This window comes from Triplophysa dalaica, chromosome 1 (assembly GCF_015846415.1).
Source record: "Triplophysa dalaica isolate WHDGS20190420 chromosome 1, ASM1584641v1, whole genome shotgun sequence".
Classification (NCBI taxonomy): Eukaryota; Metazoa; Chordata; class Actinopteri; order Cypriniformes; family Nemacheilidae; genus Triplophysa; species Triplophysa dalaica.
In genome coordinates this window covers 4,594,066-4,608,786 of record NC_079542.1, presented here as the reverse complement: position 1 = coordinate 4,608,786, position 14,721 = coordinate 4,594,066, and the positions used below count along the sequence as shown (strand labels likewise).

Below are 14,721 nucleotides of genomic sequence, written 5' to 3'. Positions count from 1 at the left end.
TTTTAAATCCCGCCCCTCAGTGACGTCTCTATTTCAAAGTAAAAGTCCGCGATCGCATAAAATCGCGGCTGTGAGACTGACAAACGGTTTAAAAGTTAGGCAGAAAAAAAATGAAAAATGTAAATAAAATAATTAAACATATTTTCCATTCTTTTGGCTTTACTATTCAGTCAAAGTGAGCGTGTAAGAGGACTAATGAAACCAATTTACATTTAGCAGATGCTTTTATATAAGTGACTTGCTGTACAAAAAAGGAAGCGTTTAACATTTTTCCTGCGATTTATAAATTAGTGGTAAAATTTTTTTAGCAATTCCTGAATCGCTTATTGATCAAGAACTTACCATAAATAAAAACATTAAAATAAAGAAATGGATGAATCTGGTGTTTTGATGAGATGACGTCATTTTTCAATTTGTAAAGAAGAGAGCCCTAAATCAGATGATAGGCTTCAAAACTACAGCTTTTTATCTGGAACTCTACATACTATAAACATAAGGTCTCTTTATATCCAAATACATAGAATATGATCTAAAATGTATAATATAGCTGCTGTCCTTCTGAAACCTAATTTCTTCATATTTCTTGATTCTTATTCTTTGACATAAATCATTATTATGAGTCACCCCTCATGCTTGTCACTGGGTTTTGCAATCTAAGCAATAAAACTTTTATAACACCGTACTTAATAATTAAAAATATATATATTTCCTGGAAAACTGCAAATTTGGACAAGTTTTTGGAAGGACAGCTACAATATGTTAAAACATGTATTGTAGGATATGAAATCATCATGTGTTTATTCAAAGTACAGTTAAGCATCTCACGTTTTGTTTATATCAGCAGTCACACACGATTCCTTCAGTCACACACGATTCCTTCAGACTACAGGCATCCAGTAGGATAGGTGTGAAATCAGCCTTAGTTAAATTTAGTTTTATTTTGCTAGAAAATACACTATGCACAGGAATGCAACTGTATTATGGACACACAAGCAAAAAACCTGTAATGACGAGCACGCATACCTTCTTCAGTAGTATACACAGAATCTGAGAAAATATAGGCACTTATATTGGAAATTGTATTATATCTGCAACGTTTTATCAAAGGTTATTCAACATTAAAGATAATTCATCGCAATGGGTAACACATTTCATTCTAGGTAATGACAATTAACTACTATTTGACTTTTCTTGATGGAAAAAAAGTATTAATGAAACAATCATTGAAACATTTTGAAGTAAAAAAAAAAAACATTTTCTTTTTTCATAATCACTATTTTATAACAGACAAACAGAATTTTCTGCAGCACCATTTTAATAACAGATAACGTAACTAATTATAAAGAATCAGCTTAATTGCAATTATTATTAGGTACACATTGATGTTGACTAAATGGCAAACAGTTTCAGCAAGGCTATAGGACTGCAGTTTGGCAGTGCTGAGGTAGGGTTAGATTGGTGAAGGTTCAACCTGTCACTGCCAACAACTAATGCTTCAGACTTCCCAATCCATCCCACTGAACCAATACAGTCAGACACGAAACACCACGATCAAAACGGATTCTTTTGAACAAAAAAAGGTCAGACAGGACAAACGAAGTATACAGTGGATATGTACTTCGTGAGTAACTTGCTGAACTAGTTTTATTTCTTTTAATTTTCAGACATTGTGCGAATCATGTAGTTGAGGATGCCACCGTGACGGAAGTAAGTGAGCTCCACGTCTGTGTCGAACCTAATCTTAGCTTGAAATGTTTTGCCTGTGTCCAGCTGCAGAAACAAATGAAAGTACATCACAATGAAGCTTAAATGAAATAAAACGAAGCAATGGTCACAAAGAGGGTTTTCTAGCCAATAAAATAATACTAGAAAATACATTTCCACTACAGAATTATAACCATCGTCTTATGTAAATGTTATTTTAATCTTTTCAAGCCAGAAATCGCAGTTTGTAAACTTGTAAAATAGAAATATCTCAAAGGACAAAACAGAGTATACAGAATGTAACACTACCTGAATGTCGACGGTCATTCTGGGGGTGAGCTGTGAGGGAATGACCACAGTGTATCGCTCACGGCCAGTGAGCCCGAGACTTTCCGCTGTGTCGCCCGGCAGGTACTCCAGAGGAATGATGCCCATGCCCACCAGATTACTACGATGAATACGCTCATAACTCTCTGCTAGTACAGCTTTGATGCCCTGAGGGGAATAAAGACCATCATCAGTGAGGGGATGGCATTCAATTTGTTACACACAAAAAATGTCAAAGTCGATTCTTTTGACTTATTTCAAATGTCCAAATGTATGTGTAGTGTAATGTATGATGTTGTTCAAATGAAAGACGCTGCCCTTGAATATATTGATAAACATGCTAATGTAAAAGTCTTACTAGCATGAAGGGTCCTTTGGCCGCCCAGTCCCTGGAGCTGCCGGATCCATATTCCTTGCCTGCCAGGATCATAAGAGGATGACCAGCCTGCAGATATTTTTCTGCTGCATCAAACACGTCCATCTGTAAGCATACAACGTACGCGCAAGTGATTAAAATAGTTGGGCACATGGGTGCACTATCCCTTTGAAACCAAAAAATGTATTAGTAACCGAACAACACCGACAGGACCACACTGATTTGCATTGTATAAACACAAAACCACAGAGACATTTCTCAAAATATCTTTTGCATTCCATGAAAGAATACGGAGAGAATCCATAAAGTCATACAGGTTTGAACTACATGGAAGTGAATAAATCATTTGTATTTTTGAGTGAGTTGCAAAGGGAAATGTTTTTAGTTTGTCATACTGTTTCTTCTGTAGGTAGGTAGATGGTGGAAGGTGCCTGCTTGTTTAGGAACTTGTTGAAGAGGCGGATGTTGGCGAAGGTGCCTCGTGCCATGACCGCATCGTTGCCTCGACGAGAGCCATATGAATTAAACTCTCTCGCTGTGAGTCTGGAAAAGGAAAAGAATATTTAACAACCTACAGTGAGACAAGACTGAGACAAAAATGTCGCATCAGGCCAAAAACGAATAAGTAAATATCACTTGAAAAACAAGGGAATGTAACAGTTTTTATATCTAAACCTGTAAGTAGGTATCGATGACTTACCCGCGGTCAGTTAGGTAGCGTGCGGCAGCGCTGTTACGTGCAATGTTTCCAGCAGGTGAGATGTGATCTGTGGTCACAGAATCTCCCAAATTGAGCAGCACATACGCATTCGTTATGGACTTTGGAGGTTCGAGTGTCTTGGTCTAAAAATGTAAATGCAGCAAATAAACATTTCTTACGGTTCTTGCAAATAGTTCAAGTAATAAAATCCTAGACTAGAAATATTAAATCACACGATACCAGTCCATCAAAGAAAGGTGGAGACTTTATGTAGGTAGAATTAGGATCCCAGGTGTACAGCTTGTCTGAAGGGGCTTTCAGGGAGTTCCAGCGTTCATTCACTTTCTGCATTTAATAACAATACGAAATAAACACTTTGGATTCATTTTCAAAGGCCGTCGTGTGGGATGTTCATTTTAAAACGATGTGTTAATGAGTCATGAGTACCTCCACTTTCTCATAGACCTCCTTAAACATGCCTGGAATGACAAACTTTTTCTCCACCACCTGGATCTCCTCCCGCGTGGGCCAGATGTCCCTCAAGAAAATCTCCTTTCCATCAGCGTTCACAGCTGGACCAAGACACAGAAAAACATTTACTGCATACGCTCCTGAGGAAGGTTAAATCAACAGACTCGCTTTGGCTCGCTGACGTGCCTTAGGTTAAGGGCACCCTGCTATTGACCGTCAATGTGTTATACTCAACGAAAAGTGTAAAATCACTGTTTGGTATATTCTCACCTAAAGGCTCCTTTTCGAAATCTATCCTTACTGTGCCCGCAATGGCATAGGCAATGACCAGCGGAGGAGATGCCAGGTAATTGCCTCGTGTGTTGGGATGGACCCGCCCCTCGAAGTTTCTGTTTCCAGAGAGGACACCGGCGGCAACTAAATCACCCTGAAACGAAAAGGAAACGCATCACAACTTTATTTAAGTTGTAAATATAACACAGGTAATTCAAAATATTATCATGGGAAAGTTCGGCACTTACCTGAGTTATCGCCTCTACCACAGGCTCTGGAAGGGGTCCGCTGTTTCCAATACAGGTCATACAGCCATAACCAACAACCTCGAAGCTTCAAAGAAAATAAAGCATTTACATATCCTGCTACATTTCTGTGGCTTTCAACATAAAGACACAATATGAAACATTTTAAGCCGTGCGTGTCTTACCCTAACTGCGAGAGAAAGTCCATGACTCCACTCTCTTTGAGGTAATAGGTGACCACTCCACTACCAGGAGACAGACTGGTCTTTATGTACGGCTTGACCGTAAGACCACACTCAACAGCCTTCTTGGCCAAAAGACCTGTCAGAAATAAATAAAAGTATTACGCTACTTCTGAACTGTACCATTAATGCGGGACAGTTGGCATCGTCGCAGACAGACTCTGTACCTGCTCCCAGCATGACTGAAGGGTTGCTGGTGTTGGTGCAGCTCGTGATAGCTGCGATGACCACAGATCCGTGTGAGAGAGAATACTCAGCCCCGTTGAACTGGAACGGCACGGTAACGTTGTGTCGCTCCGGGGCAACCTGGAATCCTTTAAAGCCTTGCTAAATACATCAACAGACAACGGGGAGATAAACAGACATTTTTGGGATTATTGTGCTTAAGATGTCAAATGACATTACATGAAAACAGAATATCATTTAAAATTAAGCTTAATGTGCTAAAGGTGTCATCAATAGTAAATGACAGTGATGCTTGGATACACTTAAAGGTCCAGTCAGTGAAATCTAGCGGCAAGGTTACGAATTGCAACCAACCGTTCACCCCACCCCTCCCGTTTGAAACACTACGACGACTGAACATACTGAACAGCTGCAATGACACAGAATGTTACAATATCACTTGGTATTTGTTGAATAAAAGGAACATATGTGTACTATGTACCTTGGCCCCCAAACAGGCTAAAAAGTCCTGCTTCATCTCCGAAACAGCCACTTTGTCCTGAGGCCGCTTGGGACCGCTGCAGCAGGGGACGACCGTACTGAGGTCCATCTCGACCACCTGAAGACACAGCAACAGGGGAAGAAAATCAGTGAGTTTTGAAAAGGAGAAAGAATGATTTTAATCCGTGAAACAACCGAATGAAAGCGTATGTCCGATACCTGAGTGAAATGTGGATCTTGCGCTGTGTTGCTGTAGTCTCTGAACATACCCACTGCTTTCAGATATTGAGTAATGTAACTCAGCTTCTCTAGATCTCTCCCTTGATCACAGAAATATGAAAACTGAAGACATCAACAGGTGAAGACTGGCTTGAGAAATTGCATTAATCAAATACCGCTGACACCTGTCTTCAATTCAAGTTTATTTATATAGCAACACAATGTTACTTTGTCTCAAAGCAGATTTACATGAAAAAGAAAATACAAAAGAGTCAAATTTAAGTGTAAAGATTACAAACGCAGAGGACCATCTTAATAAAAGCTATGTCGATGGCATTTGCAGAAGATCATATTATTTCACCAGTCTCCTGGTGAGCAAGCCAACATGGCAACGGCTGCAAGGAATCAAGTCTCCATCGATGAATAAATGGAGAAAAATAAACTCCGGAGAAACCAGTCTCAGCCGGGAGGGCCAGTTCTCTTCTGACGCATTACAGCTGCCAGACTTTTCAGTAAAATGTTTATGATTAACTATTAGTAGAGATTTGTTAAATTTACCTGTCTGCTTCAGATACTCCACACTGACTTCATCTACGGGGAAGAAGGCCGCAGTTGCTCCATATTCAGGGCACATGTTTGCGATGGTGGCACGATCTGCGATTGACAGTTGGGCGACGCCAGGACCAAAGAACTCGACAAACTTCCCAACCACACCAACCTGCCGCAAGTGCTGGAAAGGGGAGACGTTTCATCAAAAAATCATCCTCAGCAAGTCCTCAACACATTTAAGATTAGGAAGACTTCCGTACTTTGGTGACAGTAAGCACAATGTCAGTAGAGGTTATAAATTTGTCAGGAGTCCCCCGAAGTTTGTAACCGATGACCTCTGGAAGCACCATGCTGATTGGTTGACCCAACATGACGGCCTCTGCTTCGATACCTCCCACACCTGATCAAAAAACAATGTTTAAACCTTGCATGTACACATCATTTTTGTGCCCCCAACATAATCAAATATACCAACCAAATTCCACTTACCCCAGCCCAGCACCCCCAACCCATCAATCATGGTCGTGTGGGAGTCAGTGCCCACCAGACTGTCCGGATAGTAGTAACCATCCCGATCAAACACAACCCTGGCCAGGTATTCAAGATTGACCTGATGAACTATTCCTGAGCCTGGAGGAATGATCCGCATGTTCCTGAATGCTTTAGAACCCCACTGTAGACCAAACACAATATTAAAACAAACAATCATCCTTAGCTTATCAAGAAGACACAACCCAATATCAGTACATGGGGAAAGGAGAGGAGCAGAAATTACCTTTAAAAACTCGAACCGTTCTCTGTTCCTTTCGAATTCAAGCTCTTGGTTTTTGTGAACGCTGTCAGACCTTAAAGAGAAGTTTAATTTGTCAAGTCATCTTTATTTTTATTAAACATCTTAATTATACAATACGGATGGTTTCAAATCAGCTTTACAACACACAACAGAAAAAATAACAAGAAATGAGGCAAATATATGTAGCACAGCACAAAATACTAAGTACAGTTTTTATACTTTTGTTTTACATTATATTGTAGATTTATTAATATTTTTTTTATTTTTTATGATGTTAATTTTAGTAAACACTTCAAGCTTTTTGGTATTATGCTTTTATCATTTTTTTTTCTATATTAATTTGATTTTTTTGTTATTTTATTCAGTTTCTTCAGTTGATAGTTTCAGTAACTTCATTTTATTTTAATATAAATAGCTAAGATGGTATTTTATTTTGATTAACTGAAATGTTTTAGTTGTAGTAAACTATAATAACTTTTATAGACAAAATGTATGATATCATAAACAATTCTGACAATAGCAATTAAGCGACAGCACTGAATCCATTTGCAGCATTTTCTCACACCCCACAGCCTATCATTTATTTGAACTTCAGTACAGAGAATTCAGTCCATGATAATTACGTTCTGAGGTTTGAGATATGTGGAGAATTAGATTTTAACATTTCTGTCCGATGAAAAGGACTTACTTTCTGTTGAAGTCAACTTGAATAGAATGATCTATGACAAGGTCTGCAGGACAAACAGGATTAATCTTCTCCGGGTCGCCTTGTAATTTCTTAACTGCATCTCGCATGGCAGCAAAGTCCACCACAGCAGGAACCCCTCTGTTCAAAGCAAAGAAAAATACTACAATTATAAAATCAAATGTGTATATATACACAAACAAACTTATAGTACATATGATTAACATATTACACACAATTAGAAAGTCTTTAAACAAAAGTATAACATCCGTGTAAAATTACAACACGTTATAATTTAAAATTTGGTCCACACAGGATAAATAAAGGCTTGTTGACAAGTATTTCTGAATGCAGATATGTAAATGTGGAAGTTACAGTGATTTGGTCAAACCTACGTGAAGTCTTGCAAGATGACCCGGGCTGGTCTGAAAGGTACCTCCACAGTCTGACTCTGTGTCACCTTCCAGTTAAGAATGTTCTCTACATCCACCTCCTTCACCAGGAACCCATCACAATTCCTAACCGCAGACTCCAGCAACACACGGATGGAGAAGGGCAGGTGGTCTTTAAAAAAATTATCAGAGGATATAAGATTTCAAATATAGGGGACATTTTCAGACTAAATTTATTTGGAAAGTCGTTTTCAATGCAATAATGATGGCAGAAAGTTTTACAGGACATAAAAGGAAGTGGGTGAGAGAGGGGGGGTTCAGGAAAGGACCACGAGCTGGGACTCAAACTCAAGTCGCCCGGAGCGCTACCACTCCATATGTCGGAGCACTAACCACAAGGCTATAGGCTCCGACATAGTTAGAGAATTTAACACTACATACAATACTGTTCAAAAGGCCACGTATTCATATTTTTTCATGTGAATTTTTCACATTTAATGTTTTTATCACAATTTAGAATAAAATGTAAACTCATCAGAATTATGGAATAACACAAATATAACAAGTGTCAGAATTATTTTGTAATTTAAGAAAAGAAACACAAAACAAATGAAAACTACCCATTGTATGGTATATTTTAGCATCTCACATTCACTCAAAACAATATAGAAAATATCACAAAAATAAACATCTATACTAACTTCATAAAATTTACCTAACATGATTAAAACATCAAACAGATAATTTCTCTAAAATATACATAGTTCTTGATTCATTAAATTAATTTAAATAATATAAGTATTCTATTACACACTAAATATTTTTGGCGAATTCTTATATAAATATTTGAGTTACTCAGATTTTTACTCAATTTAAACATTATATTTCATTGTTTTCACAGCTTTAAAATTTACAAAAAAAATTATTGGAAATTATTCCACCGAAAAATTTAGTAAATCACATTTTTATTTTTTAGAGTGTTTGCCTAGAATTAGATAATGTTCTGTTATCATTGTATTAGCCAACGTCTTGAGATGCTTTTAAGGACTTCTCATCTATTCTTAGCTTTTATTGATTGTTTTTCTTCATCATTCAGTCCAAGTCATTTACTTCAAAAGCATTTATTTTATTGTAAATATTTTTTGTTTTGTAATGAAAGAAACTATGTTGGACAATCACATATTATATTTTATTTAAATAATTTTTCAGACTTTACGCATACGCCTTCAGATCAAAAGGCTTGTGAGGTCAAGAGAAACATTTTACTTCAACTATTCTAAGCTTGCAAACAGCAATGTACATTGAAAAGTTGCTTTACCATATCTTGGGTCTCCGAGTTTTTTAAGGTTGAAGAACTTGTGGTCAGGCTTCTGGTGGTCCAGATGCTCAACAATGTTTGCAAAAGGGTTCGTCATGACTGATAAAGTGATTCTGTCCCGCACACTCTCGAACCTGGAAATGAAAGGTTAGAGAAAACAATTCCATCAACGAAATAAATCAAAATAAATGAAATACAACCCACAATACAATACAGAATGATGGTATTTTCCAGAATTAAGATGATGGACAAGACCACACTATCAATGTCACACAGCAGATTCACACTGATCAGTTTATTCAAAAGTTATAAGCAAGATGAGATGTATGCAATGAGGTGTAGGTTACACATGCCTCTCTCCACAATGAGCCCCGATAATGAACTTGGTATTTGTACTGGATTCCATACAACAAACATGCCCTCACAAGAAAACTCCTAAATCTAAGGAAAAACTTGGAAGAACTCCAAAACTGGAAATATTGGACACAGCTCTGGTGAAATATGGTGGAGTGATATATCAGGCGAGTGGTCAGATCATGATTCTAAAGCCTCTGACACAGACAGAACTAAAGCCAATTCTCTTTCACCACAATGATTTCATCATTCAGCCCCTGTTTCACATTTGAGTTTTAGGACTAGTCCCAGACTAAAATGAATTTGAGCTGTCTTCACTGAAAATAACTTGCTCTGACATATCTTGATGCACATCAGTAATGTTTTTTTCAAGACATGGAAAGAAAAGTGACTTCAATGGCCGAAATTAACTAAGGCATAGTCCTAGCTTAGGCTAAGCCTCGTCTATAAAACCAGACATTAGTCCTTCACTTTAAGTCTGCTTGTATTATATTAAACATTAGCCATTATTTCTTCCACAACTTCCGATCACATTCAAACCAAGAATTATAACAACAGTATGTAGATAGATCATTCTAAGATAATAAAAACACAATGCTTCAGGTCTTCATACACCACCGAAGAAGACATTCATTGGATTTTTGTCAATAGATCCTCGAAAAAATTACACATTGAACCTTTAAGGAGAAAAGGGACCAATAGGGTCTGCAGGTATCCAATGAACTTCATCACAGCAGGCGACCTCATGCTATCATGCTAACAAGTCCTACTCAGATCTTAAGGGTTTTGAGAAAGTAATGATCTCAAGTTGTGCATCAAGCATAACAAGTTTTGTTTCAACTGAAACAAGGCATACACGCAATTCATGAGAGTTTCATTAGGGAGAGTATATTTACTAAAAATTACAATTGCTTTAGAATTTTTACCAAAGTAAGGCTCAAAACTAGGAATGCACAATAAATTATTGGCCATATCGGTAACGGCCAATACGACAACATTAAAAATTACCAGACCATTTATCGGCAAATACCGATATGGCCGATAATTTATTGTGCATCCCTAGTTTTGAGCCTTACTTTGGTAAAAATTCTATAATGATATATATATAGTCCATAGTAAAATTTTCTTCTGGTTAAACTTCTTCAGCTGTACGCTGCTCACAGGTAAAATATTGTCTTTCTGTCATGATCATTCACTTACTGCTCTCTGCTATTAGCAAAACATTGTTGATGTAGATACAGTTTTTATGAATGTGTAAATTGTAGGAAGAAAAGCATATTGTTTGAATCAGTCTACCGTCTGAATGCTTTTTGTCTCGAGACCTGTTAAACATGTGACTTAAGACATTCTTGGTTGCTCTGGTACATCTATAATTTGTTTATTATATAAAAAATATACAAGAAAAGTTTGAAGGTTAAAGACTCTTTCACTGTTGTAAATTAGGATGGGTACATGATTTTCAGGGGGGAAAAACGAGAACTACTTGTTACTTTGTCTTCTGGAGTGAATGCTTTCAAATAAAAGCAGTTTTCCGCTAATTAGGGTTCGAGCCCGAAGGGCTAGAAACCTATTGTATTTGTTGGTTTTATTATTCTTCTTCTTATTATTATTCTGCCATAAAACTGATACTGCAGCCCAAACCGTAAGGCCGACAGAGCTGAGACTTGGTCAGATGGTAGTAGTCCCTGTCGCTACTCAGATACACGGAGCCAGCCATATCGACCCATAGGTGGCGCTATAGCAATACCAAACGCGTTTGCACTTGTTTCTCCGAAACCGTTTGTCGCACACCCAAGTGTCTTATATCAGTGTAATCACTCGCTCAAAACTTAAAAAACGTATATCTCCGATTTCATTTCCGCCATTATAGATTTTTCGCTAATTAGCATTTTATGAAAAAAAAAAAAAATGAACTAGTCCCTGGATTTTTGCCCTATTGGAAACAAACCAACGCTGATGAGTTCTGTGGAGTGTGAATATGAATAATTATTAAAAAAAAGTTCAATTTTCAATTCACGGTCGCTAGGTGGCGCTAAAACATCCAAAACGGAAGTAACATATTTAGCTAAAATGGCCATAACTCCTGAACTGTTTGAGATATCTTCATGGGGCTTGGAACACATGTGTAGACCCTCAGTCCGGGGTCACAATAAAAAAACAGTGGCGTTTGGCCACTAGATGGCGCTATAATTTGAATGAGCTAGAAAATGGCTATAACTACGCAACAGTTTGCCCGATTGACTTATTATTTGGTATGGTGTGTCTTTGTCTCATTCTACATAAATATCTAAATGGACATTGGCGTATATCAAAAAAACATGGCCGCCATTGGTCGATGAAGTTTAAGCACTCATTACGCCGGGTTAACGGAGGCCGATCAAAACGCCACTCACTGGGCTTATTTGTCTCATGGTCCTGACGGTGTGTAAGAAACATGAACTTATTCGGCCACCGGGGGGCGTAATAGCGCTTTTGGAGTGCATGCACAACTGTGTATCACGTGATATTTGACATTTACCCAAACTATGGTTATAATATGATAGTACTCTTCATTCTGAGCAACTTTGCCTCTGGAACAACTTCTATCGATCAAACGGTTCGTGAGTTATCGCTGATGATGTCAAAAACCTACTTTCGCGAACTAGTTCCTGGTTTTTCAACCGATCGGAACCAAACCAATGCAGATGACTTCTGTGGAGTGTGAATGTAAATAATCATTGAAAAAAAGTTGAAATTTTTCTTTCACCGCTGCTTAGGGACGCCAAAACTTAAAATGGTCTGAGCCTATCACATTAAAATGGCCATAAATCCAGAACGGCTTAACATATCATCATGTGGCTCAGATGATATGTGTAGACCATCACTCCAAGGTCACATACAAAGGAAGGTGGCGTTTGGATACTAGGTGGCGCTAAAACATTAAAAAAGTCAAAATGTACATGTATTTTGGAGGCCTGGACAACTTTGTGTCATGTGACATTTGACTAATACACAAACTATTGATATCAAACGATAGATCTCCTCATTCATAACAACTTTGCCTCTTGAACCATTGATGTCTATCAAAGGGTTTGTGAGTTATTGGTGATGATGTATAAAACCTACTTTTGCAAACTTGTTCAAGGATTTTCAAGCAATTACAAAATTTCCACCACAGTACATTTCTCTGGACTCTCTAGGTCAATAATCATCAAAAACATGTTGAGTTTTTTTTTTGTGACCATAACAGGGTCCTTTATTATATTAGCGTGAAACGAGTGTGGTGAAGGTCACCACTCCTTAATAATTAATCCAACTGACTTGCCATTAAGTACTATTATACATATTATGACACAAAACAAGCATGCAACATGTGATTCTTATCGGAAGAGGCATGCCTTCACAACAGTCAAAAAGGTGAAACATCATACATTTAAAATTACTATTTTAAACTTGTCTTTAATAAATACATCATTTGCTAGTCAAATTGCTAATCAGCCAGTCACATAGCATGAACTCAATCCATTTTGGCTTCTAGACGTGGTAAACACACTTGCTGAAGTTCAAACCGAGCATCAAAATGGAGAAACAATTGGATATATGGTATGGGATATATTAGATAACACATACCACCTGAGGATTGTTGCCAACCATGTCCATGTTTTGATGGCTACTTCCAGCAGTAAAAAAAAATCGACCATGTCAGAAAGCTCAAATGATCTCAAACTGGTTTCTTGAACATGACAATGAGCTCACTGTACTCCAATGGCCTTCAGAGTCACCAGACTCAACCAAATAAGCATCACTTAAATGGCAAGGTCTTCTGGAATATTGTTGCAGACCATGAATGTGAATCAATTATCTATTTAAATTGGTCTTATTTTTTTTTATCAATTCTTCAGAACACAAAATAAGCTATTTTGAAGAATGTGCATTGTATTAAAAAAAAGACCTATATATGTGCAATAGAATGTTTTAGAGACACAGGAGTTGCTTTGTTTTGCTAATGGCTTCATTCTTTATCAATTGACAGCTGCCAAGCCACGCCCTTAGCAACCAAACAGATTATTTTTTGCAATCGTCTAGCCAGACCTACATCTCTGCAGTAGAATATTATAAAGACACGGGGCTTGGTTAGTTTGACTTGTGGTTTGATGTGTTATTAATTGACAGGTATTAATTGACACCCATGGCAACCGAACAGGTTAGCTTAGCAACCGTTTAGCAAGATCTCTATCTCTGCAACAAATCATCATAGAGACATGAGAAATGGTTTATTGCACTCGTCCCTTAGGTATTATCGGTTTACGCCCGTTTTTGCATACGAGTGTTCGCATGCATGGTCTGTATTAAAAGTTACCAACCGTTTCTGTCATATTTCTTGGTGTGGAAGAGTGTCATTCGTTGTGGATTTGTTACGGTGCCTTTCCTGAGCCTAGTTGACAATGGCAAGGCCAATAGAGGCCTTAGACTGCTCGAACCCGCTAAATGCTGCTTGCAGCTTTAATTTCCTTTTGTATTAGTCAAAGGAATTTTAAATTAACATTTAGTATGTCGGCCATCGGCTTTCAATGTTAAAGAATTATCATTTATCGGCCAAATTTTACATATCGGTGCATCCCTACGAGTCATTTTTATACAGTATACTTTCCGGACTCGAAGTGAAATTGTTGCCGACTATTTAAGTTTTGAAACAATGTGTTGTCTTTATAATTTATAATCCAACACATTTTAAAATGTTTCCTTACACAGAAAAATATATAGATTGATATGTATTTTTTAAAAGGGGGTCCCTCACAAAAGGTTAATGATATTTGGGGGTCCTTGGCATCATACAGTTCCTGGTCTATTAGACTCTGGACTATGACATGTTGCTGTTTCCTTGGGTTCAGAGAAAATAAAATCCTCCCTCAACTGTGTTTAGAGAATGATTTACTGAAGTCACTGCACATTTGGCACAAATAAGCATGTTTAGGAGGCAAGAATGCAAGTGCACTTTCACATCATTAAAGATCCTGTTACAGTGTGTGAAAGCTCAATACTTGCCAACGGCTAGAAGGCAGCTTAGCTAACGTTAGCTCAACCAAAATGGACTCAAACGACAAACTTTTCACTTTGATCGGTTTAACACTGGTGTATTTAAACTGTCTGGATATTTACTTTGAGATCTAGTGGCTCTCTATGTGCAAGACAACGCACTTCCGCGACAATTAGCCTGAGAAACAACACCACAACAACGATGAACTGAAAACGAGTATTGATATAAAAGATGTAGAATAGCATCAAGCAATATACAGATATTTTATGCTGTTGTATTTATAATAATAATGTTTTTGTACAACATTGTGTTGAATTAATCTTACCTCGTGATGTCAGAGCAGAGAAGATAGTGTCACCAGACACTAAACTCTCTGACAGCGGTCGCGTC

At 37.6% G+C, this 14,721-nt stretch overlaps 1 protein-coding gene across 1 annotated transcript; it reads right to left on the bottom strand.

Annotated features, from left to right (window-relative positions):
* Nucleotides 1-781: 781 nt before the first annotated feature.
* aco1 (aconitase 1, soluble) lies at nucleotides 782-14,721 on the bottom strand. Its single transcript, XM_056756355.1, has 21 exons — nucleotides 14,657-14,721; nucleotides 8,961-9,094; nucleotides 7,646-7,814; nucleotides 7,254-7,391; nucleotides 6,548-6,617; nucleotides 6,262-6,445; nucleotides 6,033-6,172; nucleotides 5,782-5,953; nucleotides 5,224-5,324; nucleotides 5,006-5,122; nucleotides 4,506-4,665; nucleotides 4,282-4,417; nucleotides 4,100-4,184; nucleotides 3,849-4,005; nucleotides 3,555-3,679; nucleotides 3,348-3,452; nucleotides 3,108-3,250; nucleotides 2,803-2,950; nucleotides 2,390-2,512; nucleotides 2,014-2,199; nucleotides 782-1,770 (listed from the first exon to the last, which is right to left on the bottom strand). The coding sequence occupies exons 2-21, from the start codon at nucleotides 9,055-9,057 to the stop codon at nucleotides 1,654-1,656; spliced, it is 2,673 nt and encodes an 890-aa protein (XP_056612333.1). The 5' UTR covers nucleotides 9,058-9,094; nucleotides 14,657-14,721; the 3' UTR covers nucleotides 782-1,653.

Excerpts from the sequence above, each read along its gene's own strand:
- aco1 (XM_056756355.1), bottom strand. The coding sequence starts at position 9,057 with ATGACGAACCCTTTTGCAAACATTGTTGAGCATCTGGACCACCAGAAG. Across the intron at positions 6,446-6,547 it reads AACGGTTCGAGTTTTTAAAG|TGGGGTTCTAAAGCATTCAG; the intron begins GTAATTTCTGCT and ends TTTGGTCTACAG. Across the intron at positions 2,513-2,802 it reads ACCTACCTACAGAAGAAACA|ATGGACGTGTTTGATGCAGC; the intron begins GTATGACAAACT and ends GTATGCTTACAG.